At 42.9% G+C, this 27528-nt stretch overlaps 1 protein-coding gene across 2 annotated transcripts in view; it reads left to right on the top strand.

Moving 5' to 3' along the window:
- The first annotated feature begins 11289 nt into the window (after positions 1-11289).
- The window catches only part of NCAN (neurocan), a 373708-nt gene continuing 357469 nt past the window's right edge, over positions 11290-27528 (top strand). Inside the window, exon 1 of one of the 2 annotated variants that reach the window (XM_082243138.1) lies at positions 11290-11741. In XM_082243138.1, the coding sequence (XP_082099264.1) occupies positions 11719-11741 (23 nt within the window). In that variant the 5' untranslated portion in view covers positions 11290-11718. The remainder of the gene's footprint in view (positions 11742-27528) is intronic. The other variant, XM_082243139.1, reaches the window with a different exon arrangement.

Here is a 27528-nt window from a genome sequence, read left to right as displayed (position 1 = left end):
TCTTCAACAAGGATCAAGACGGCAATAACAATTTTTTCCCTGCTGTACTAAAAAAAAGTGTGCTTTTACTACTGTATATATCTATCCTTGAGCTTTTGCTTCACTTTCTGTCCTGATGATACCTTGTATTTGGGAATATCTTCCAAACAGTGCTGCAGACAGCAATCGAAACTATTAGGAGTTCTAACCCTTTCCTACACCTCCTAGCTTTTTGAGAGGAGAAAGAGGGACAACTTTGAGCACAAAGTGTGTGGTCAAAGGACCCACTCCCTGCCACGTTTCAGTCATGTGACCCAAGAAGAATTAATAAGCAAAAAATGATTGGCTAGACCCAAAAGTGTTTTTTTTGATCACTGGGTTTCCTTTATACTTTTTTTTTTTTTGATGATGTGATAATAAAAAAAGTTTGTGTGAAAAGTTTAGTGTAGTGTAACACTTTTGGTAGTTAAAGTATTCAGTTTAAAATAGAAATGAAAGGCAAATCATTTGTATATATACAGTATAAATATATATATATATATATATATATATATATATATATATATATATATATATATATAGCATTATAAATATCTTTTTTCTCTTTTTTATAAGTAATCACATACTCTCTGTTCTCAGCTGCATAAAGAACTCAGAGAGTTAGGGGTGCAGAAGCATTATCACAATGGTCTTACCAGTAAGTGGCTGGGGCGGAGGGGATAAGCACAAGTCTAATCATTGTGTAGCACCCTACAGGTAGGTGCTAGGTAAAAGTATAGTGAAGAAAAAGCAAAACCTCCTGCGCTCAAGTGCTGTCTGATGGAGTAGAAAGAGGTGCACTGCAAACTCAGATGTAGAGAGAGCTGTTTGGTCTTGCTGCCCCCTTCAGGATCAAGGGTATCCAGAACCACTGGTAGAAAAGACAAAAAAGAAAAAGAGGGGCGCACCGACCTAGTGCATTACCATAAAACCATTTATTAAAATATTAAAAAGTGTGTACAAAGTACTCACAAAACTAGTGTGATACAACACACATCGAAAATAGCATATACAGTCTCCAAGGTAGCCAGGTCCCACTTGTGACGAATGGGCATGCAGATGGTCGCATGGGGCTGCTGTGGCTAGGCTGACGCGTTTCAGGGGCGAGCCCCCTTCCTCAGAGCCAGATGAAATGCGGCAGAGAGGATCCGGTGTGCCGAGGACCAGTGGAGAAGGAGGGGTTCAGTTCCAGGAAAGCCTTCCAAGGTCGTGAGTACTGTGAATTACCCCTGGTGTCTGCCTAGTGTAGAGGGGACCACTCTCCGGTGAAGGTCCCAGGGATCCTGGAGCCTGCAAGTGTAAAGGGGGTGCCTAGTGAGAGGACCCTGAAGTGTCAGAGGGGGTGCCTAGTGAAAGAACCCTGAAGTGTCAGAGGGGGTTGCCTAGAGAGAGGACCCTGGAAGTGTAGAAGGGGTGCCAGCGGTTGGTCCCTGAAGAGTTAAGTGTGCAGTGTTAAGAGTTGCAGCAGTTCAAGCAGTCACAAGGAACTACCTCAGCCAGTGAAGGACTGGAGGAAGTCATACACAGGACTTTTGAGCTAGACAGAGTGTCAAGAGTCAAAGATCATTACAGTCCTGGATCTTCTGAATTAACCAAGGGTGTTAAAATTGAAGTTCTAGCACAAGTTCAGCATAACAGTATTTTCAAGCGCCAGGAAACGTTGGTCAGCATTCAGCCAGCGTCAGGACAGCGCCAACGGGCATTTTTCTGTACAGTGTCCCAGTTAAACCTAGTTGAGCCAGAGGAGTATCCCACTCATTCCCTTCTCCCATACCCATTATAAAATAAACAAAACAAACCAAAGATTCCGGAATGGTCATTGTCTCAGTTCTCACACTTGGGTTTTCAACTTAAATGTGTTGGAAGTGTTTCCGGTAACAATGGCAGACCCATATCAGGCCCAATGCCTGGAAATATTGCTACAATTGGAAGGGAGCAGGCTGAGTTATCAGAACCGCCAGAAAACTGACCACACTGTTCTTTAATGCCTAGTGTGGTCAGATTTAAATAGGAGAGCAGGGGGACTGGCAGGAACACCAGGTATTTCAAAGGAAGCAATACAAAGAGAACAGGATACATTTTCATTAAAGTACATGGTAAAAAGGACACATACCAGGAATATGAAATGTTTGGGTAACATATTCCTTAAAGTGATACTAAAGGTAAAATGTATTATGTCTTAAAATAAAAAGGATGCTACACTTACCTGCTCTGTGCAAAAATATTGCACAGAGTGATCCCTTACCTCCTCTTTGGCGGTCCCCCGCTGGCGCTCTCTGCTTTTTTTTTTTCTAGTGCTCCCTTAGCAAGCTATGTGCTATGGGGGCACCAGTGCGTGAATGCTTCTGATCCAGGATGTGTGCATCCATAAACACACACATGGCCAGTTAGCCACATGTCCACTCTCTCCCCACAAGAGTTTGACTGCCAGCTACAAGTGCCTATTGCTTCTGCTGCTGCATGTGTCTCCTATGGAACCAGGAAGAGAGGAGAGTGGTGGTGCAGATGGGACAGTGCTGGATCATGATGTAGGAAAGTGTTTAGGAACAGGGGGAGTAGAGTAGGTGGTGGTGAGGAGTTTTTTTCTGTAATGCAGGAGATGCATTAAGGTAAAAAAATATATATAATTTTTGACTTTAGAACCACTTTAAGAATTGCATTTATTATAGAGGCCTGCAAATCTGTCCAAACTGAGGGGCAACTGAGAAGCAAAGAGGGGCAAAGGGATTATGTTCCAAATTAAGGGCATTTGGGAGGTATGCTTTCCTACCCTACCTAAAACCAGTGCTTTTTTTCTCAGAGAATAGGAGCAGGAACTCCCCCTTCTAAGTTACTTTGTGTCCCCGCCCCCTACCCACCTCCGAGCACTAACCCTTGGTTCCACCCCTTCCAACCTCCGAGCACTGACCCTTGGTTCCACCCCCTACCGAGCTTCCAGTACAGCCCCTTTTAGAGAATATAGAGCCAAGTATAATTTTGTATTGGAGTGTGTTACGGAACAGGGCACCCCTGAGCAGGTACCTCCGATGACAGATGCTCCTAGTGCTTCCCGAGGGCTCCAAGCACTCCACCCGACACCGTAAGCACTTCAGACTCCACGAACCGCCGCAGCTTGGTTAGGGTCTTGGCATCTCCTACCCACCCTGGACCAACGACAAGGCTCCAGGTTCCTGTGGGTGAACCTCTCTTTCCCCAGAGAGTGCAGCAGAACAAGCTCTTACAAGAGCTTAGTGATTCTCTAAGGGAGTATGGAAGACCATAGCAATCCCTGTAGCAGATTCCCCCAATAACGAGACAAAGCTCCGAGTTGAGGGTAAAACAGGAACAACATTTATTGGAAGAACACAGCACACTTTCATACAGAATTTGGAACATCTTTCCCCCAACAACTGCTTTCCCATTGGTCAATTTCACATTTTCCTCTCCAGACATGCAAATGAGGGCTCGAAAATTAGTCAACAGGGATTGGTCAGATAGCTTTGACCAATGCAAGGAGACAGAAGCCCCAGGGGGCAATCAATGTAAACTATAGTCAGACACAGAACAATGGTTCCCTAACGAGCCCTCAATACACATTACTCTGAGTGTCAATACCTCCCTTAGCAGACAACAGGTGAGGTCATTAGCACACCTGACAAAAGGTGAATGGGGAGCCACCTTAGACAGTCCGTCTCCTCAGAACTTCCTGGGATGACCATATTAGGAGTTGACTTCCTGTTCCTTACAGTTTACAGGAATAAGTTTTAGCTTCCAGGATAGAGGCAAGACTCCATTAGCCACATTGGTTAAAGAAACACAAAAAGACACAAAAATGCATAACTCCCAGTCTACTGAACAGAATCCCCACATTCAACCCATCCCCAGATAGCCTGGATCGGAGCGCTCAACATATCCAAACAGCGCTCAGATGCCACAAACACAGTCAAATTGCCATGGGGTTTACGTTTAGCACAGGCTGATGAGAGGGTCCATAGTCACATTGCAGGAGGCGAGCAACCAGGCTTCTCCAACGCCCAGTGGCGAGATTGGTCTCGTCACAGAGTGCATAGAATTAGGTTATGATAACAAGAAAAGCAATGTAATAGACCCCCCAGCAGCAATAGACCCCCCCCCCCCCAGGCAGCAATAGACCCCCCCAGCAGCAGCAAAAGATCTCCCAGCAGCCAGCATCAATAGACTTTCTAGCAGCCAGGAACAGTGGACCCCTCCCTAAACAGTAGATCCCTTCTAGCAACAATTAACCCATAGTATCAAAATATCCTCCACAAGCAACAATAGATTGCCATGCAAACATAGATCCCCTCCAGCAACAATAGATCTCTCAGCAGCCAGTATCATTAGACCCTCCAGAACCCATTGGAGGTGCCGGAATTGCGTTCCCCCGCGTTCCCGCTGAAAAAAAGCCCTGCCTAAAACGAATTTAAAAAAAGGCATTTTAGCTCAAAATGGACCAGCATTGTATAGTGGGATTTTATTGCAGCCCACTTTTTCTCCTTTTCTATTCCACTCAGTTATTCAGCCTTGACTGTACACACCTATCACCTTCAGCTCCATCTATTATGTGTGTCTCTGACATCTTCCCTCTTTAATTGTCTATATTCTACTGTGTCTTACACAGCATCTCAGGAGCTTGTCTCCATCTATCCTTTCTGCCGTCCCTCTTGACACATCCTTTTCTTTTGTTGTCATTCTTCAGCTTCAGCTCTAACTTTTGCCATTCCGTATTCCCCCCACTTAGCTAGCGCTGTTGTGCCTGCCAATATTTCAGCAATCTGCTCCTAAGATTTTATTTTATCCCTGAGAAAGTTTTTTTTCTCCCCCGTGGAGTGGAATTCTTCCTTCTGCTGTGATTTCTTGCATTATTCTCTCACATCCCATGTCAGCAGCAGTTCAGCGTGCTTCTCTTAGCTTTCTTGTATATGCACAGTGTCCATTAAAGCTTCTGGTTAGCATGACCTCTTGTCTGCCTCCAGTCCTTCCATCCCTTTTATCTCTGGCCCTCTCTACTATGTGTACTGATCAATGACTCATTCTCCATTTCATGGACATGCCTTCTCTTGGCTCTCTAATTTTAATTCACAGATCTACGTTTCATCTCATCTATCTCCTTTTAACTATTGCTTTTAATCCAACTGAATTTCTGTTCTCTGCTAGCAAAGCATGTCCATTCCACCCCAGCCATCATGCCTTTCACCCTTTTTACCTCACCTGCATAATATACTAAGCAAGCGGCAAAGTGTAGTAACTGGGGATCTTGCCTGGACCCCATCAGTCAGGCCACATGCCCTAGGTATTTTGTTAAAATTTATCTAAATCCCAGCTTCTTTTTTATTCTGGAATAGGGAAGAGTTGAAACCCATGTTTCTAATTGGTGGAGATTTTCCTATACTTCCTGTCCTAATAAACAAGTAAGTGGGTTTTTGTCTTTCCAAAGTATGCTCTTAACCGCTTGCCGACTGCCGCACGACTATTTACATTGGCAGTCAGCCCCTCACAGGCAAAGCGACGTAGGGCTACGTCGCTAGCCTGTGAGGGTCTAGAGAGCAAGCGCACGCCGCCGGAGGCGCGCTCCCGCTCGATCACGGACCCCCCCGCGCGTGTACTCGGCGGACCTGATGTCCGCCGGTCACTCGCAATCGTCCGTTAGAGCAGGAGAAAGGCAGGCGGCTAATGTAAACAAGCCGCCTGTCATTCTCCCCTGTGTAGGAATAGTGATCATACGGTTCTACTATGTAGGACCGTTGATCACTGTTCCTACACCTCAAGCCACGGCCAATCACAATTAGAATCATGCCCCTAGGGACACACATAACCCCTCCCTCTCAAAAAAAGTTAACCCCTTCACTGCCAGTGTCATTTTACAGTAACAGTGCATATGTATAGCACTGATTACTGTAGTAATGTCACTGGTAACCCCAAAAGTGTCAAAAATGTCAGTCAAGGGTCCGATCTGTCCGCCGCAATGTCGCAGTACCGCAAAAAAAACGCAGATCGCCGCCATTACGCGTTAAAAAAAAAACAACAAAAATGACAAAAATCTTTCCCTTAGTTAGTAAACGCAATAACTTTTGCGCAAACCAATCAAAATACGCTTTTTGCGATTTGTTTTACCAAACATATGTAGCATAAAACAAATTGGCCTAAAATGTTAAAAATTTTTGATTTTTACATTTTTTTGGGGGGGAATTTCATATAAAAAAATGTGAAAAATATTGTTATTTTTGCAAAATTGACGCTCTTTTTTTGTTTATAGTGCAAAAAGTAAAAATCGCACAGGTGATCAAATACCACCAAAAGAAAGCTCTGTTTGTGGGAAAAAAAGGACGTCAAATTTGTTTAGGTACAGCGTCGCACGACCACGCAATTGTCCGTTAAAGTTACGCAGTGCCGAATCGCAAAATAGGCCCTGGTCAGGAAGGGGGTAAAATCTTCCGGGGATTAAGTGGTTAAAGAAGAATACCAGGTAGGAATATTTTTACATAGCTAGACTAATATGACTATGCATACAGTATATATCAAAAAGTGAAGAATATATCTCAACTAGCTGCGCAATGCACCCATAAATAAATAGGTGAATAGATAAATGAATAAATAAATCAAGATAATTGATTAAAAATATAAAAGTGACAGTAAATAAGCAAGGATTGATAGAATCGTGCACAAAACCAAAAAAGTGCAACTACAAAGTCCACATTCAATCACTGTGATCAATTAAGTGATTGGTGTTTAGGTAGTAAAGTTCCGTGCTGAATATTAGGTCACCGTAAAATCCACCACCTCTGTGACTCCACTCCCATCAGCTGGCAACTCACCCCATGAAGTTGCCCCCCATTTTCATGGTTAGAGCTACAAGTGCAGTTTGAACCTCCGTTCTATTCAGGGAGACATCACTGGGTAGCTCACTAAAGCCAACTCTTTTTCTTCCAGATTTATTTTTTTCATTTACCTATTCACCTATTTATTTATGGGTGTATTGCGCCGCTAGTTGAGATATATTCTTCACTTTTTGATATTTGGTTTAATTTTAAAGCTGCACCACATTTATATGTTTTTCACATGTATATAGAGTTTATTGTATACACCTTTAGCGCGAGAACTTCTTTCAATATGCATACAGGATACCTGTGGGATCCCTCTAGATGCTGGGGTAACTGTGACTACCAGAGTGTTTAGCTTCTAGAGCAGGGGTCTCTAAACTTTCTAAGGGCCAGTTTATTGTCATTCAGACTATAGGAGGGCTGGATTGTGGCCAGTGGGAGTAGAAAATGTTGTGGGCTTAGTGGTCAGTAAAAGTAAAAAAAAAATACATAGTGCCTGTGGTCAATAGGATAAGGAATAGTGCCCCATCATTGGTATTAATCAAGCTTTATGGGATGCTTATTGACAAGCAAGAGAATGCCCAAGGGTCTTGAGCATGCAGACAATAAGTGATGGCGAACCTTGGCACCCCAGATGTTTTGGAACTACATTTCCCATGATGCTCATGCACTCTGCAGTGTAGTTGAGCATCATGGGAAATGTAGTTCCAAAACATCTGGGGTACCAAGGTTCGCCGCCACTGCAATAAGGGATCTCCCTTCCCAGCCTGCAGATGTGAGAGGAGAGTGAAGATGCAGTGGAGCTGTATGACTGTTTCATGCACACGCTCCTTCTAGGAACTGGCTTTCCTGCAGCATCCTTCATATCTGGTAACCAAACAGAGCTGGATGCCTGACCTGCCTCCTACCTCGCTTCTCTGTTCTACCTCCCTGTACCTCTTCTCATTGCTAACCCCTCCTGCCCTTCAGCCTGGCTCGCAGCAGCTGCATATTGGAGGGGATTGTTAATGAATTCCTAAAGACTTTATAAGATGGATCCACAGCATCCACGCAGGCAATCATTGATATTAATAGGAGGAGTAGTGCCCCATCATTGGTATTAGTGGAAGAAATAGTGCCCTATCATTGGTGTCAGTGGGAGGAAAGGTGCCCTATCATTCGTATTAGTGAGAGGAATAGTGCCCCATCATTGGTGTCAGTGAAAGAAAATGTGCCCCATCTTTATTTTCAGTGGGAAAAATAGTGCCCCATTGTTGGTGTCAGTGGAAAAGATTCTGCCCCTTCATTGGTGCCAGTTGGAAGAATAGTGCCCCATCTTTGGTGTCAGGGAAAGGGGTAGTGCTTTGGTATCAGTAGGAGGAAATATGCCCTTTGTTGGTGTCAGTAGAAGAAAAGGAGCCCCACTGTTGGTGTCAGTGAGAGGATATATGCCCTCCATTGATGTCAATGGAAAATATGGTGCCTAATTGTTGGTGTCAGTAGAAGGAATAATGCCTCATATCCATGACAGGAATAGTGCCCCAAGGGCTAGATAAAGGCAGGCAAAATGCCACATTTGGCCCATGGGCTGCAGTTTGGAGACCTCTGTTCTAGATGGATCTCACAGGTACAATATTTGCTTAGTTACTTTGATCCAAGTTGGTCCAACAGACATCTGTTTACCTGTCCATAGACCTAACATAGGTCCGGTTTGAGGCTGGAGAAAAAAACCTGAATAGACACGGATGTCACAAAAGTGAAATTCCTTGTATTCTGTCTTGATTCAGAACATAAATGGTAGGGATGCCGCCCTTGTGATTTTTATATTTATTTTGCACATCCATTGCCACGTTTCCAGTAACAGCATTTTTTGTCTTGCAATTATGTATAAGTATGGTGGGTTGATCATTTAATAAACAAAATAATTTAACATTTATAGAAAACGACTGGTCTTTACTGCACACTGTAAGAAAACTTCCATATTAGTAATGGCTCAGTACTAAGGGAGTGCAGCTCCATAGGGAAAAAAACTAAATTGATGGAAGACAGCAATAAGAACAGAGAAAGGAGTGAGATAAAAAAGGGCACAAGAAACATCCCACCACAGCAATGCCCAGGGTAGAAACTACAATGGGGAACATTTGGGCAGCAGCTGTGCATGGCAACCAATGCGCTTCCATTCCATTTTAAAAGCTTAAGGCTAGGTTCACATCTATGCAGTTTCCCTGTGGCCACATTTGTGTGGGCACAGCAGACCATTTATTTGAATGGGCTGTTGTACCTGTGGGACACCTAGGGAAAAAGTCCCTGCACCTTTTCTAAAATTACAGCTGCATGGAAACTGCATAGTGCTATTGGAAAATGTGCTGCAGTTTCCAGTGCATTAGGAGTGCCATTAAGAATTATTGGCACCCCTGTGTGCCTGCTAATCCTCAATGTATTTTTGCTGCAGGTATGGGAACTCTTACGATTTACATGCAGTCCCTCACCCGCATAGATATAAGCCTAGCTTAACTGAACTATCTGAGGATAGAAGCTGATTGGTTGCTATGAACAGCTGCTCCAATTTGAGTAAATTCACCTCAATGTATTTATCACCAACTCCAGCAAAGGAAAAGCTTGCTGCCAGCCACCAATCAACTTGCATCTAAACTGTTGTGCCTGTAAAAGTAATCTGTGTTTGGATCGCTTTTCAGGCACTAAATAGGCAATGTGAAGTCTCATCGACTGTTTTAATCTCATCATTGGTGCACCAATGTGCTGCAGCTGTATGCAATGCACATGGTTGTGGTGCGTTTGCGACGCTTCCCGATTCACTTGAATAGGTTGTGTTCCACAGACTTATTGCTTGCTGAACGTGAGAGGAGCAATGGTTTTTACAATGGGGGCAAAGCATTGCAATTGTGACATGCAAACACCCCCTTCGTTGTCTTTTTTTGACTTAAGGGGGGTGTGTTAAAAATGCAGTTAAGCCACTCATTTTTAGTGCCCCCTTACCACAAGGAGTAGTGCTTCAGCTTTGGTAATAGTGGGAGGAAATATGTCCATTGTTGGTGTCAGTAGAAGAAAAAGGGCCCCACTGTTGGTGTCAGTGAGAGGATATACACCCCATTGTAAGCAGGGCAGCCATCAGGGGGGCACAGCCCATACACATGTAAGGGGCCCAGGCGTTCCGAGGGGCCCGGCTGCCCAGGCCCCAACCAAGGAGACTGAGTAGTTGCAGCTGCAGTAACTAGCAATTGCTAAAGCATAGCGGCTGCAGAGTAAGCCAATGCAGCTGAAGGGATGTCTCTTTGCTGGATTGCGTTGACTCTTAAGTTGTAAGAGTGTTATAATAGAAGTGGTGGACTGCAGGACTTGGTGGGATGGCCAGTGGGCGGATTCGGTGGGACAGCCAGAGGGCGGGCCCTGTGGAATGTTGGTGGTCAGGCCCGGTGGGGCCCAGTCCTTAAGCTGTGTAAGGGGCCCCAAAATTTCTGATGGCTGCCCTGATTGTAAGTGTCAATGGAACGAATGGTGCCTAATTGTTGGTGTCAGTAGAAGGAATAATGTCTCATATTCATTACAGGAAAAGTGCCCCAAGGGCTAGATAAAGGCAGGCAAATGGCTACATTTGGCCCACAGGCGGCAGTTTGGAGACCACTGTTCTAGAAGGATCTCACAGGTAGGGTATATGCATAGTTACTTTGGTCCAAGTTGGTCCACACTGGTCCAACAGACATCTGTTTACATCCACCTGTCCATAGACCTAACATGGGTTCGGTTTGAGGCTTAAAAAAAACCTAAATGAACACGGATATCACAAAAGTTATATTCCTTATGTTTTTTTCTATTCAGAATGTATATGCTATGGATGCCACCCTTGTGATTTTTTTTGTTTTGCACATCCATTTACAGTAAAGAGGCAATGTGAAGTCCGTGAAGTCTCATCGCCTGTTTTAATCTCATCTTTGCTTCACCAACATGCTGCACCTGTGTGCAATGCACATGGTTTTGGTGCATTTGTGATGCTTCCCCATTCACTTGAATAGGTGAGAGGAGCAATGGCTTTTGCAACGGGTGCAAAGCATTGTAATTGTGACATGCAAACACCCCCTCTTTTGTCTTTGCAGTTTAAGGGTGAGGGGTGCTAAAAACGCAGTTGGACCACTCATTTTTAGTGCCCCCCCCACCTCAAGTCCTAATGAGCCTTTACTGCACACTAAAAAAGGTCTGAAATATTTGGACTGCCTTATAATAAGTATGCGCTCTACATTTTCTATTAAACCCATGTGTCATTAAAATGGCTAAGAGCAGAAAGGGTTAAAGCAGTAGCACATTTTGGCAGCTAAATGGCCAGTGACTGTTAGTTTAAAAAAAAAAAAAAAAACAAGTTCATTGAAGCCACAGTGATGATCCCCCGGTGGTAACAATCCCCCTGCAGTGCACCACCTGGTCTGAGCACCAGCCTTGATTAAAAAGGGTGCAGATCCATTGGCACGCATGCTCACAGCAGCTGTCTCTTTTCTCCCCCAAAGCACTCTGGAGTGAGCACAAGCTCTTCCTCTCATAGCCTATCGATCCCTGATGGGATGCTCTTTGACAAGGAAGGTCCTGAGCGTGCAGCCCATAAGCTTAGCCAGACCCCCCTTCCCAGCCTGCAGATGTGAGAGGAGAGTGAAGATGCAGTGGAGCTGTATGACTGTTTCATGCACACACCCCTTCTAGGAACTGGCTTTCCTGCAGCATCCTTCATATCTGGTACCCAAACAGAGCTGGATGCCTGACCTGCCTCCTACCTTGCTTCTCTGTTCCACCTCCCTGTACCTCTTCTCATTGCTGGCCCCCCCAGTGCCCTTCTGTGTGGCTCACAGCAGCTGCATATCGGAAGGGATTGTCAATGAATTCCTGAAGACTTTATAATATGGATCCACAGCGTCCATGCAGGTAATTATTAAGTCTTATTATATATCCTTTTCTGTGATCTGGGCTTTCATTAACTGACACTCGCATGGAACAAATAACACCCTTATTTATTTAGGATTACAGAGGGCTAAGTGCTTTCAATTGTCCTTCCAAATTCCCCTTGGTGTCTATTGATGCGCTGTTGTAGCCCGATAGGCTTTAATAGAATTTCTGGTGTGCTCTATCGTTTAACAAGCGCCTCACACTTTAGATAATTCCTTCTTACTTTTGGGAGGTTTTAATTACATTTTGATTAATATTATTGATACTCATTTTCTTTTTTTCTCTTTGTATTTAGTGTAGCAGAAGGTCATTAATTAAAAGTTAATGATATGAGCTTGTTCCTAAAGGCAATGAAATAATTGATAACTAAAATAAAAAGAATGATCCTTATCACTGTAGTTTTCACAAAATTGATCTCTACCATTGTTATTATCTTGAGTAGTAATTATTGCAAATTAACAGTTCAGTTTATCTATCTAATTATAATATATACAGTATGTGTTTTGTTAAACTTACCATGAAACGTACTTGCTGCACAATAGCACTGGGGATAGTCTAAAGGGATCAAGTAATGTAGTCTAATCTGCAGTTTAATTTGTTATTTCACGTGTGCTTGTTTCATATTTGCAGTCTTGAATGGAGATAATTTTCTAGGTTTATGTAGCAGCTTCCTCTGTCTGCCTTTATGTTTTTCTTTTCAAAGTAAATCATTTTTTTGTCATTTGTTGGAAGCAAAAATATAAATTCACAAAGAGCGTATGTTTTTTTTTTTTTTTTTTTTTTTCCTTTTTTTTATTTCTTTTTTTTTTTATTTCTTTTTTTTTTTTTTACTGATCCATCTGCAACATGTTGCTGGAATATAGATTCCATGTTTGTTGTAGACGAGACTGCCCTGGGAAATGTCTGTAGAATACAGAATGACTTCAAAGTCATCAAGACAAAATGTACATAGATACATGTCATTTTTATGTACCTAGGGGGCTGGAAGGAAACCCATTGTGACAACAGAAAACCAATATAATTGGCATTTGTCACTCTATCTTTTCTTCATGTGGAGCAGGTGGACCATTAGATTCCAGTTGGCAGTCCTTTTGAAATTAATAGGGGGTGAGAAGAATAGAACGTGCACCATTGACTTGTGCCGCGTAATCCAGGGACACAGGAATTAGTCAGTGCTGCTGTTCTCCATCCAGCTACAAGAAAACAGCAGCTATGAATAGGCTAACCAGAGAAGACAGTTATGTACCTATACACTATGTGTACACATTTGTGTGTGTGTGTGTGTGTATATATATATATATATATATATATATATATATATATATATATATAATTTATATATATATATATATATATATATATATATATATATATATTATGCATGTGTGTTCGATTTGCACACGTGTGTGTGTGTGTGTGTGTGTGTTTATTCCATAAAAAGATACGTAGATGATGCCATTGTTGCCAATGCTTGCAAGTGCACATGTATCGTAGGTTGGTAGATAAGGGGCCATTTGATATATCCACTCTTTGTTGATGTGTAATTTTATACTCAATAGCCCAATGAAAATAATAGATGTGCATCAACCTAGCATTTCATCAGTGTGCATATATATATACGTATAGGAAGGCAGAAGAATTCCTAGGTAATAGAAAGTTGCCATGTATACAAAGTTAGTTACTGTAAAATTCCCCTGGCAAATTCCCAATATGGACAAATTTGCTTCTTGGTTGCATTTCCCATTTATCTTAAATACGTGATGAACAACACTGTGGGGATTAAGTGAGCCGAACACAGCACATTACTGTATAATAGGCATCCCATAAATCCTGAGAGAGAGGTCACTCAAGAGGGGATAGTGTTATGAATTATGCATGCTGTAGGCTATTGCTGGTCCTGAACCTGAACAGCGGCACACTCTAGGTTTTATTTAATAACATGTTACCAACAGCACATAGCCCACTACAACCAGTCAGTACTGGTGGAGCGTAATCAGAGAGTTGATTTCTGTTTGGTTGCAATAGCTGATTGCGCCCACTTCACAAATTATTCATTGTGTGCATTAAGGAAGTTTCTTGTCTAACATTTTTCTAAATTTGCTTACGTGGGGTGTCTATTTAAAGGCAATATACAGTTCTTTCAGTGTTATTCCATATGCAATTTTATGTACATATAATCTTACCAATGTGTGCTAATGTGTTATTAACAGTTTTTTTGTTGTTGTATTGTTTGTAAATTGGGAAGTGGTGAGCCACATGTAATCCAATTAATAACTTCCGTGAAAGCACATCGGGTGGGCTCCCATCCACCGCCGATAAATATAATCCAAATAAAAGGGATTGGCAAATTCTTTCAATCTTTCAATCCAAATGTCATACACAACAGAACTGGTGGGAACTTGAGAAAGATTGGGTTGCCCAAAGCTGTTGTTCTGTTGTACTGGTGTACAGCTTTTGAATTGAAAGAGCAAAAGAAATTGCAACAGTATCTATGCCACATCCTTACCATTTGGATTATATATTATTTGTAATTGCATATTGTACATGAGAGTATCCACATTTGCTTGGTCCAAAAAAAAAAGGGGGTCTGCTTTCTGCTTTGAAGTACTATGCAATGGTTGTACTTTGAGTCAGCTGACTCATTGAAAGCAATGTACGTCTTTTGTGGCTAATAACTCATCTCAGCAGTTGTTATGCCGAATGGCAGATTCTAATGAAAACTCAGATTCTTTGGAAAAAAAAAAAAAGAAAACTCAGATTCTAGAGAAAATCTGCTCTTCACTGCATTTGTTACAATGAAAAAAAAAAAAAAAATGAGAGCAGTCGTGTAAAAATGTAAAAAATTTGAAAATCATGTCACAGTTAAGGAATACACTGCAATAGTTAAAATATTTACCCATATTAAAAATTGCATTGTACTTTTTCCTTTGAATGGAAATCAGGCATATGGAAATATGTCAATTTTTTCCCCTGGAGCCACCTACGGTTATATCCCATTCTTCAGTCTTCTAGGGTCTCATAGAATCTCTCAGAGTCTTCTGGAGTTCAGAGTTGGGAGGAATAAACGGTGCAAGAGCAAATCATTTTATTTTTTTTCCTGGGTTCACCTACAATTTATTCCATTTTCAAAGCTTCTAGTACCTAATGCAGTCTTCAGAAGAGTAAATAAAGATCAGTTATTTTCCTGCAATCACCAATGGTTTCACCCCATTCTCCAGTTTTCTAGGGTCTCATAAAGTATCATGGAGTCTCCTGCAGTCCAGGTCATGGAGGATTAATTGTTGAAAAAGTAAATAAAAATAATGTAGACAATGCTTTACCTCCTAGTTCAGAGGTGGGCAGGGAAGCGTCTTCAGTCATGGCCTCCTGACCAGCCTGAGCACAAGGATGATTTCCAATTTGTTCCTTGCAGATGCCGAGTAAGTGACATCACTGGTTACATAAAAGCCTCAAGGAACATTAGAACCAGGGTCAATGCTGGGTCAGGATCCAATGTAGATACTTCCCTGAACAGCTCCGCAGGGTAAAAACATGCTACTGTTTTTGTTTCTTTTACTATGCCTCCAACAGTCTTTATGCTAGAGCACATTCTTCTTCAATATAGCATGGCACTCTCTATGTTTTGGCAGTTTGTCTCTAACGTGGCAATGTTTCTAGCACAGCAAAACGTCTTACATGGCAGTCCAATGATATTCCTTATAATAATCAACATGCTAAATACTGTATGTTCACTGATGCACCGGCAATAAATGTTATGTTGTAAACAATACAGTGTATAATGTATACTACTAAACAGGTCTTTTAGAATCTTGAATCTGTGCTTTAATGTGTATGAGAACCCCAATTTACATAGATAGGATTTGTTTTCTTTGTTTCCAACAATGCCTCTAAAAGAGAAGTATGGGGTTTGAAAACAAAAACCTACATATTCACCTAGGTGGATGCACCATTGATCCGATGCTGCATCTGTCCCCTCTGCCTCTAAGACTGAGAACTGAGCGGTCAAAGACAGCTGATCGCTTGTTTCTCAGTCTTCAGTGAACAGTGAGCAGGGATCCGATGACTGACAGTCTGCTCTTTCCCTCCAATGCTCACTGGAACACCAGGCTATAGAAGGGGCAGGAGCAGCTGCCTTAGCCGCTCAGTGGCACTCTGAGAGGTTGAGCCAGTTGCCAGTCAGGCATCTGGCAGGATCCCGACATTAAAGTTGGGATCTCTCCAGAGTCTGGACTGGCTGAGTGACTTTAGCCTGCTGAAATTGGTAATGGTTCCGCTCTATGGTGTGGACAAAATGGCTGCTGCCTACCCCACATATCCCACGTAGTGGGGTATGGAAACAAATATGTAGAAGAGATATAGGTGGCGCTGCCTATATAATATGTGCAAACCTCATGAAAAAAAACAGAAACAAGTGGAAAATGTTATAAAAGGAGATAAACTAAATGTAAAAATGTGTATGTGTGGTCCTATTGCACAAACCCCACATCAAAACAATGATAAAGTGCAAAAATGAAAAATGCTTATATACTATAATAGTGTTTAACACTTATAAATTACTAGACACACTCTATAATAATAAATACAGTGCTACAGAAAAGTGCTCTCCATGCAGAAATGTGCAAAAAAAGTGTAATGTTCAAATGAGTCCATAAAACAATCTAATAATCAAAAAATTCATAGAAAATGGTATAGCGATATGGCGCAAAAAATATATTCTCCAAGGTGCAGCATCAGTCTTTTGGTGATAAAAACAGGAGGTGAATCCACTCATGCTCCCCCTTCAGCTCCACACTCACCAGAAGACTGAACCCCTTTAGGGGTCAGATGCACCACAAAATGGTATAATACATGATCCTGTATCTCCTCCTCCATCTCACTGAGTCTTTTCAATAGGAATTATCCTCACAGGGTATATGGACAAGAAAGGCAACTCATAGTGTGAGTCTGTAACAAATGCATTTATTTTAAAACCAGAAAACACACTTACAGCGGTACAAAGAATAAAAGCGGTCTGGGAAGTACACTATGTTCGAAATGCAGACCTCTTGTATTCTTTGTACCGCTGTAAGTGTGTTTTCTGGTTTTAAAATAAATGCATTTGTTACAGACTCACACTATGAGTTGCCTTTCTTGTCCATATACCCTGTGAGGAGAATTCCTATTGAACAGTCCCGGTGGGACGGAGGAGGAGATACAAGATCATGTATTATACCATTTCTTGGTGCATCTGACCCCTAAAGGGGTCCAGGCTTCTGGTGAGTGTGGAGCTGAAGGGGGAGCATGAGTGGATTCACCTCCTGTTTTTATCACCAAGAGACTAATGCTGCACCTTGGAGAATATATTTTTTGCACCATATCACTATATAATTTTCTATGATGAATTATTAGATCGTTTTATGGACTCATTTGAACATTGCACTTCTTTTGCACATTTCTGCACGGAGAGCATATTTCTTTAGCACTGCATTCATTATTTCAGAGTGAGTCTACTAATTTATAGGTGTTGATCACTATTATAGTATAAAAGCATTTTTCATGTTTGCAATTTATCATTGTTTTCATATGGGGTTTGTGCAATAGGACCACACATACACATTTTTACATTTAGTTTATCCCTTATACTGTATAACTTTTGTCCCTTGTTTCTGATTTTTTTCATGAGGATTGCACATATTATATAGGCAGTGCCACCTATATCTCTTCTTTATATTGACTTTAGCCTGCAGTCGACTATATACGAGCCGCAGGAGTGCAGAATGAAGTTCACTCCTATGACCTAAAGGAGAAGTAGGGCTAAAGGAGCCTTGGCCCTAATTCTCCTTTAATAAGTTATTTTTTAAAGTGATTCTACAGCCTAAACATTCCCTGCTATAAGGTAAAAAATATTTAGGTAGCAGTATTGCCCTCTCAACCCCCTTTATACTTACCTGAGTCCTTATTTGATCCAGCACTGTGCCTATCTGTAGCGGCTCAAACCTCTCTCCCTGCTTTCACAGGCTTTGTTAAAAGTCTCAGAAGCCATTGGCAGGGGACCAAAAAAAACGACATTCGGGGCCTCTCTGTGCTAATCCACTAAACAGTGCAGATAAACAGAACATGTTTGTAATTTTGTAAAAAGAAAAAGACTTTCCAATCACTTCAGTTTAAATAAAAAACATTAAAGTAAAATGCACACCTAAAGTCCCCTTCATTGCCCTTTCCTTCTGAGCACGCTAGGCACAGAAGCAGATCTGTCCTAGTGAGACGTAGATGTTTACGGGCGGCATGCCTGTACTTCTGTGGTCAGAATGTTGCTGACTTACCTTCCTCCCAGCCCTGTACAGTGTGCGTGATAGTTGCTGGGATATTGGGATATGTGCTGATCAGTCTAAGGAGTCTCCACTCCTCAAGAGCCATATGCAGCTTTAAAAAAGGCATTACACAGAGTAGCTGCCAACCCATAATGGTATGTGAATTACTATGGCAGAATGTACAATATACAGTATTCAATTATGCACTGGTTAAAACTGCATTATATACACTATGCACCATTGTGGTTTAATGGTCCGCTTTGTGCTGTTGTAAGTGAAGTGTTTCTTCTCCTTAACGTATAAAGTGCTCTCTTGCAATTATGCTTATGTAAAAATTTTTCTTTGGCTTGTTGAAAAGAGAAGCAATGAAAATGGTAGTAATGTATTGCATATATTCAAAAAACATTATGATTGGAAACCCATTATGATTGCTTAAATATCAAAAAGAATAGCATCCCGAAAAGAAAAAAACTGTTGCTGCTTTAAAAGTGTTAGCTGGAGTTCAGCTTTAATTTGTTAGGGCAGGCCATAGATACACAAATGAACAAATGAGGGGGATGAAGAAATCCCCCCCCCCCCCCCCAGTGGGACATTGTATTTTGACTGTGGGACTCACCTGTGTTGGAATATACTGATCGAGAAAAGTTTTCCAGCGTGACCCTTCAACTTCTGTCTAGTAGAGGTGGCCACACACTGATTTAACCACTTGTCGACTGCCGCACGACTATTTACTGCGGCAGTCTGGCTCTCCTGGGCAAACCGACGTAGGGCTACGTCGCTCACCCTGGAGCCTCTAGGGGGCGAGCGCGGGCCGCCGGAGGCGCGCTTCGTCCCCGCTCGTTCCCGCACATTCCCGCGCAAGGAATTGATATTTTTTCAAAATTTAAGCATTTTTATTTTTTTGTTTATAGAGCAAAAAATAAAAATCACACAGGTGATCAAATACAACCAAAATAAATCTCTGTTTGTGGGGAAAAAAGGACGTCAATTTCATTTGGGTACAGTGTCGCACGACCGCGCAATTGTCTGTTAAAGTGTCTCAGTGCCGAATCGCAAAATAGGCCCTGGTCTTTGAGCAGGAAAATCCTCCGGGGCTTAAGTGGTTAAAATGTGTCCATTCCCTGGCGAACTAGACAAATTTCAACCAGTTTGTGGCCAGCTATAGTTAAGTCCATTGAAATCTGCTAGTGCATCTAACACTACTCTCAACCTAGCTTGACAATGTTGCTGTCCAAAGGTGTCTATGTTGCTTTTCTAATGTAGGGGAGACACCCTAAGACAGGAAGTGTGTTACTGGCCAGATCACCAGATAGAAATAAAAGAAGAAAAGCTTAAAGCGGAGTTCCACCCTGAAAAAAATTTTTTTAGATAAAAATACACCCGGGACTAGTGCATTTACGCAATGATAGCCTCTGAAATGGCCCCTGTTTCACTTACATTTTAGAAGAAATACTTACCTTGAAAATGTCTTGTCCAGCGCTGCCATCTCAGGTGTGGGCAGCTGAAGCCGGAGCGTCCTCTTCGGTGACGCCGGAGTCCCAGAATGCCCTGCACCGGCCCTGCTTGTCACTTCCGGTGCAGGCACCTCACCCCTCCGTTCAGCAGGGAATGACGCGCCTGCACCGGAAGTGACGAGCAGGGCCGGTGCAGGCGCATTGATTCCTGGGATCGATGACGCTCATCTCCAAGGAGTCAATGCAAGGAGGAAGTGATGTCGGTGGCCGTGTCCGCAGAGGGAGGAAGAGGAAGGAAGGTAAGTATATTTTCTTTAAAAACAAGGTAAGTGAATAAAAAAAAAAAATTTAATTATCCAATTGTTTTTCAGGTAATTTAGAGCAAGCGGACAGGGAAAAGTTCATTTTAAGGGTGGAACTCCTCTTTAAAACAAAGAATACTAAGGCAGCCACCACAGATTGGTAATCTACAGTATAAAACATTGGTTATCTACAGAATAAAACATTCTGTTGTTTTTAATAATAACAATGTATTAACTGAAGCTAGAATTCAATGTCTAAAAACAACCTTCAGTCTATTTATGAATGCACTGAAATCTGTAATTTTTTAAATACTGGTAGTCTCAATATTATTTTGCCACAATCCCCACTGCACAGGGCATAACAGACTGTGAGTGGGATGCTCTGCACTGTGAGCCAATCAAGCTGTATGGCAAAGCACTGCCAATCTACCATGTTGTCAGGTGCTGGGAATGGAGGGCGGATGTGTTCAGTTGGCGTACAAAAGTCTAAATAGCGCGAAAGTGTTTTAGGACCAGGATATGGCAGTGTCAGTCTGTTGGCTATTTAGTCTGACAATGGTGCACGAAAAATAGTGGAGTGGCAAAACAGAATTACAGATATTTCTCAAGGTTAAACAGCCCCCCTTGAGAGTTTGGATTCAGTGGTAGCAAAGTAATACAGTCCACGGGGGTTTGCGTACTTAAAGCAGAATAAAGAGAAGTCCGAGTTTAAAAACATATGCATAAGTTGTCTTAACTAACAAAACATTTGTAATTCTGTATAGCAAGGTTTCAAATTGTGATAACACAGCCAAGTACTAAGCTGTATTTTGTCTACTGTAGTTAAAGCAACACAACCTGGTCAAGGACCACCTCAGCCTGTGATTGCATAGCAAATGAACAACAGTACACTGGTGAGGTCAGTCCTATGTTCCCCTCTATTGACCAGCTACCTGAACACTGTGCTTTTTATTAAAGCCCAATTGGTTTTTTGACCTGTCACTGTCTGCCCCAGTCTGAATTCTGTTGCACAGGGAAGTAGAGACTACTAATATAAAGCCAGCCCGTGGCTACTATCTAAAATAATGTTTAGGATCATTCAATTTAAGGCTAATTCCATGGTTGAAACCATGGTTCCAGTTACACGCATTATTAATGTAAAACATGGCCCCATTCGCAACCCATCACCCTCAAACCACTTTTCCTTCACTCTTACCTGAAACACAAGTGCTTTTTTCAGGAATCTGTTTTTTTTTTTTTTTTTAATTTAGCGGAGCCATGCACAACCTTGTCATCCAGTCTGTGAATGTAAACAAACAATTACTACAGGTCCCATCTGCCACTGTGACAGACGGGCAATGTACAGTGCTAGTGACCCCTCCTTCCCACTCACCCCCTCGCCTGCAGTTCGATCTGCACTTTCCCCACTAGATTCATACCACTCTACAGACCTGAGTTTGGGGAAAGACTTTGCAAAAGCTTGTGTAGTGCACAGGTTTTATTGAAAAAAATAGTAAATGAACACTGATCATGAGATCAATTTTTCTGCAATGACTAGTCGACTGTCACTTTAATACATATCTTAGTTAAAAGCATTTTACATTTTTCTTCACCTTTGCTTTAAAGGTTATAGTTATACGACCAATCATTTTTGTTGGATCATAGTTTAAAAAGCAGTCTGGAGAACATGTCATGCCATCATACACTGGCAGTAGGCTAATTGACAGTGGCGAGACACATAGCTCTCTCTGCGCATCAACAAACATTTGAAGTCATAATTTAAAAACACCTGACTCATGCAGAATATAAGGGTACTAACTGAATCTTGTCAAATCTGAACATCTATAATAATTATGATCTAGTTAGTCATAGGAGCGTACAAAGAGACTCTTTGGGCTGAAATTTAGTGAATGAGCCCAGATACCCTCAAAATTAGCCAGCATGTTAAAACCTCCACACCACTATGTGCATACCACACATACTGATGCCAAGTTTCCTCTTTTTACTGTGCACTCTGACCAGAAACATGTGGCTACTATTAAAAATATTGGTTATGACTGTTCAATTAAAGGCTAATGCCATATTTGTAACCGGTTACTCCCATCACTATTGTAAAACCATCAAAATGAATGTCCACAGGTTCAATTACATACTGGTAAATCCGGTAAATCTGCTGGGGAGTGAGTGTGTGTAATCCCTTTGCATAGTCAAGAAGAGGGAAAGACAGAAACTCTGTGGCAGCTATAACTCCAATGTGTATGCTACAAAGATAATAGTTGTAATAATAATAGTAATTATCCAAAAATGCATTATTTTTCCATTATTATATAGCAAAAGTGCTATGAGTTACTATTATTTTGATAAAAGACAACATAGTGGTGGTACATTCCGTTGAGAGATGTTTTTTTGTAAATGTGTAATGTGAACATACCAATATGATGTTGCAATATGCATCACTGTTTCGCGAACAGAATAAATTACAATTGGATTGTACAATATTCTTTATATTATATAGCAGCAATAAATAAATTCAATAGCTCTGCTTCTTGTTGGTTGTGATTAGGGTTGAGCGGACACCTAGATGTCCGTGTTCGACGGGTTCGGCCGAACTTTAAAAAAAAGTCCGGGTCCGTGTCCCGGACTTTTACCGAACTTTTCCCGGACACCGAACCCCATTGAAGTCAATGGGGACCCGAACTTTAAGGCACTAAAATGGCTCTAAAACACCAAAGGAAAGGGCTAGAGTGCTGCAAATGGCAGCAAAACGTAATTAAGAGCATGGCAAGTGCTCTGCAAACAAATGTGGATAGGGAAATAACTTAAAACAACAAAAAAAAACAGAAAAATAAAACAATGTTCTTCTTCATCTCTGAAGGACGAGGCCCATATGGAGTAGGAGGGAGGTTGAGGTGGTGGTGGATGTGGCGGTGACATAGGCGTGCGCACAGGGTGTGCTGGGTGTGCCTGGGCACACCCTAATCACCTAGGGCACATAGCATTGCCAGTGAGGACATGGGAAAGATCTCCCTGGGACCTGCTCTGCTCTATTTCTCCTTGCCTACAGGTACATGGCCCCGATACATTACTCTCCCTGCTGGCAAACACATGCATGTGTATTTCAACTTTGGGGTGCACACCTTAATGCAATAGGCTGCGCACACCTATGGGCGGTGTAGGTGGAAGCGGCGGTGGAGGAGGACCAGGGCCGGATTAACAGCATCATGGGCTTGGTGCTGAGGATTTTGAAGGGCCTTAAGGGCCGTGCCTTGCCATGCACCCAGAGGAGGAAGGGTGCAGCCATGCATGCCTAATTCAACATGGGATGCTGTCTCTGAAGCCCATAAACACATCCATGCATCGCCAACTGTCCCTCCTTGTCCGGCCTTCACGCTGTGTGGGGAGGTTCTGAGGGTGCTGCCTGGGGAAGCGAGCATAGAAGCCAGACTTCTGTGTTTACAAGTGACAGAAGAGCGGTAACAGTGAATATGGCCAACCCGGGGCCTATATAAAAGGTAGGGGCCTGGAGCTGCAGCTCCAATAGCCCCTACATTAATCTGGCCCTGAGGAGGAGGACGAGGTAGCCAACACTGCTTCTTTTCAAAAATTTTAAATGAGGGTACACCCCAAAAGAGTGAGAAAGAGCAAAAATGGAACAATGGGTGGGTAAGGTCGGTATCCATTGCTATTCTGCATAAGGTACGGAAAAGTCCCGTGGGATCCATGCCTGGTTCATTTTAATGAACGTGAGCTTGTCCACATTGTCTCTGGACAGGCGGCTGCGCTTGTCTGTTATAACGCCCCCAGCCGTGCTAAATACCCGTTCAGATAATACACTGGCTGCAGGGCACGCCAGCACCTCCAAGGCGTAAAGGGCAAGCTCAGGCCATGTGCCCAATTTGGAGACCCAGAAGTTGAAGGGGGCAGACCCGTCATTCACTACATGTAGGCGTGTGCACACATACTGCTCCACCATGTTGGTAAAATGCTGCCTCCTGCTAAGACGTTCCATCTGAGCTGCTGGTGCTGCTGTTTGTTGTGGCGTGCTGACAAAGCTTTTCCACATTTCGGCCATGCTAACCCTGCCTTCTGAGGTGCTGGCGGTGCCCTGGTTGCGTTGGCGACCTCCTCCTCCTCCTCCTCTGCCTTGTGCTTCCACTGTGGCCCCGCTGTCAGATGGGAATGCCAGCAGCATGGCGTCTACCAGCGTGCGCTTGTACTCGCGCATCTTGCGATCGCGCTCCAGTGAGTGAATTAAGGACGGTACGTTGTCCTTGTAACGGGGATCCAGCAGCGTGGCCACCCAGTAATCAGCACAAGTTAGAATGTGGGCAACTCGGCGGTCGTTGTGGAGACACTGCAGCATGTAATCGCTCATGTGTGCCAGGCTGCCCAGAGGCAACGAAAGGCTGTCCTCTGTGGGAGGTGTATCGTCCGTGTCCTCTGTATCCCCCCAGCCACGCACCAGTGATGGCCATGAGCTGGCCTGGGTGCCACCCTGCTGTGAACATGGTTCCATCTCCTCCTCCAGCTCCTCCTCCTCCTCATCCTCCTCATCCTCCAGAACTGTGCCCCTGCTGGACAATTGCGTCCCTGGCGTTTGCGTGTGCAGGAACCCACCCTCGGAGCCCCTTGCGAATGACTGCCCTGAAAGCCTTGGAAATGTTACCTCTTCATCCTCCTCCTCCTCCTCATCCTGTGCCACATCCTCTTCCATCATCGCCCGAATTGTTTTTTCAAGGAGGCATAGAAGTGGGATAGTTAAGCTGAGAACGGCGTCATTGCCACTGGCCATGTTGGTGGAGTACTCAAAACAGCGCAACAAGGCACACAGGTCTCGCATGGAGGCCCAGTTAAATTAAATAGCGGAATAGAAAATATGATCCAAAAAAAGTGTATGTATATCACACGTACACAACCACACTGGGCCCCAATTACTATTGTTTGTACCCCTAAAAGGCTAGATGAGGAGTAGGGGGAGTATGGAACAGGCAGCACCCTCAAACCTTCAGAAGTATGAGATGAACCCCAACAACTTGGAAAGGTGGATCTCTCTCACACGTACCAACACAGACTATCCCCCAATTTAACTGATCCCCAAAGGTTTTTGATTAAATAGCGGAATAGAAAATATGATCCAAAAAAAGTGTATGTATATCACACGTACACAACCACACTAGGCCCCAATTACTATTGTTTGTACCCCTAAAAGGCTAGATGAGGAGTAGGGGGGGTATGGAACAGGCAGCACCCTCAAACCTTCAGAAGTATGAGATGAACCCCAACAACTTGGAAAGGTGGATCTCTCTCACACGTACCAACACAGACTATCCCCCAATTTAACTGATCCCCAAAGGTTTTTGATTAAATAGCGGAATAGAAAATATGATCCAAAAAAAGTGTATGTATATCACACGTACACAACCACACTAGGCCCCAATTACTATTGTTTGTACCCCTAAAAGGCTAGGAGTAGGGGGAGTATGGAACAGGCAGCACCCTCAAACCTTCAGAAGTATGAGATGAACCCCAACAACTTGGAAAGGTGGATCTCTCTCACACGTACCAACACAGACTATCCCCCAATTTAACTGATCCCCAAAGGTTTTTGATTAAATAGCGGAATAGAAAATATGATCCAAAAAAAGTGTATGTATATCACACGTACACAACCACACTAGGCCCCAATTACTATTGTTTGTACCCCTAAAAGGCTAGATGAGGAGTAGGGGGGGTATGGAACAGGCAGCACCCTCAAACCTTCAGAAGTATGAGATGAACCCCAACAACTTGGAAAGGTGGATCTCTCTCACACGTACCAACACAGACTATCCCCCAATTTAACTGATCCCCAAAGGTTTTTGATTAAATAGCGGAATAGAAAATATGATCCAAAAAAAGTGTATGTATATCACACGTACACAACCACACTAGGCCCCAATTACTATTGTTTGTACCCCTAAAAGGCTAGATGAGGAGTAGGGGGGGTATGGAACAGGCAGCACCCTCAAACCTTCAGAAGTATGAGATGAACCCCAACAACTTGGAAAGGTGGATCTCTCTCACACGTACCAACACAGACTATCCCCCAATTTAACTGATCCCCAAAGGTTTTTGATTAAATAGCGGAATAGAAAATATGATCCAAAAAAAGTGTATGTATATCACACGTACACAACCACACTAGGCCCCAATTACTATTGTTTGTACCCCTAAAAGGCTAGGAGTAGGGGGAGTATGGAACAGGCAGCACCCTCAAACCTTCAGAAGTATGAGATGAACCCCAACAACTTGGAAAGGTGGATCTCTCTCACACGTACCAACACAGACTATCCCCCAATTTAACTGATCCCCAAAGGTTTTTGATTAAATAGCGGAATAGAAAATATGATCCAAAAAAAGTGTATGTATATCACACGTACACAACCACACTAGGCCCCAATTACTATTGTTTGTACCCCTAAAAGGCTAGATGAGGAGTAGGGGGGGTATGGAACAGGCAGCACCCTCAAACCTTCAGAAGTATGAGATGAACCCCAACAACTTGGAAAGGTGGATCTCTCTCACACGTACCAACACAGACTATCCCCCAATTTAACTGATCCCCAAAGGTTTTTGATTAAATAGCGGAATAGAAAATATGATCCAAAAAAAGTGTATGTATATCACACGTACACAACCACACTAGGCCCCAATTACTATTGTTTGTACCCCTAAAAGGCTAGATGAGGAGTAGGGGGAGTATGGAACAGGCAGCACCCTCAAATCTTCAGAAGTATGAGATTGTGTTCACTGTACCCCACAAAGATTGAGTTCACTGCACCCCACAATGATTGTGTTCACTGCACCCCACAAAGATTGTGTTCACTGCACCTCACAAAGATTGTGTTCACTGTACCCCCCAAAGATTGTGTTCACTGCACCCCACAAAGATTCTGTTCACTGTACCCCACAAAGATTGTGTTCACTGCACCCTAAAAGGATGTTGTTCACTGCACCCCACAAAGATTGTGTTCACTGCACCCTAAAAGGATGTTGTTCACTGCACCCCAAAAAGATTGTGTTCACTGTACCCCCCCAAAGATTGTGTTCACTGCACCCCACAAAGATTGTGTTCACTGCACCCCAAAAAGATTGTGTTCACTGTACCCCCCAAAGATTGTGTTCACTGCACCCCAAAAAGATTGTGTTCACTGTACCCCCCAAAGATTGTGTTCACTGCACCCCACAAAGATTCTGTTCACTGTACCCCACAAAGATTGTGTTCACTGCACCCCAAAAAGATTGTGTTCACTGTACCCCCCCAAAGATTGTGTTCACTGCACCCCACAAAGATTCTGTTCACTGCACCCCACAAAGGATTTTGTTCACTGCACCCCAAAAAGATTGTGTTCACTGCACCCCAAAAAGGATTTTGATCACTGCACCCCAAAAAGGATGTTGTTCACTGCACCCCAAAAATGATTTTGTTCACTCCACCCCAAAAAGATTGTGTTCACTGCACCCCACAAAGATTGTGTTCACTGCACCCCAAAAAGATTGTGTTCACTGTACCCCCCAAAGATTGTGTTCACTGCACCCCACAAAGATTCTGTTCACTGTACCCCACAAAGATTGTGTTCACTGCACCCCAAAAAGATTGTGTTCACTGCACCCCAAAAAGGATGTTGTTCACTGCACCCCAAAAAGGATGTTGTTCACTCCACCCCAAAAAGATTGTGTTCACTGCACCCCACAAAGATTG

Source organism: Pelophylax lessonae, assembly GCF_965119305.1.
Source record: "Pelophylax lessonae genome assembly, chromosome: 1".
Taxonomy (NCBI): Eukaryota; Metazoa; Chordata; class Amphibia; order Anura; family Ranidae; genus Pelophylax; species Pelophylax lessonae.
Note: the sequence above shows the minus strand (reverse complement) of the source record. Positions and strands in the feature narration are given on the sequence as shown.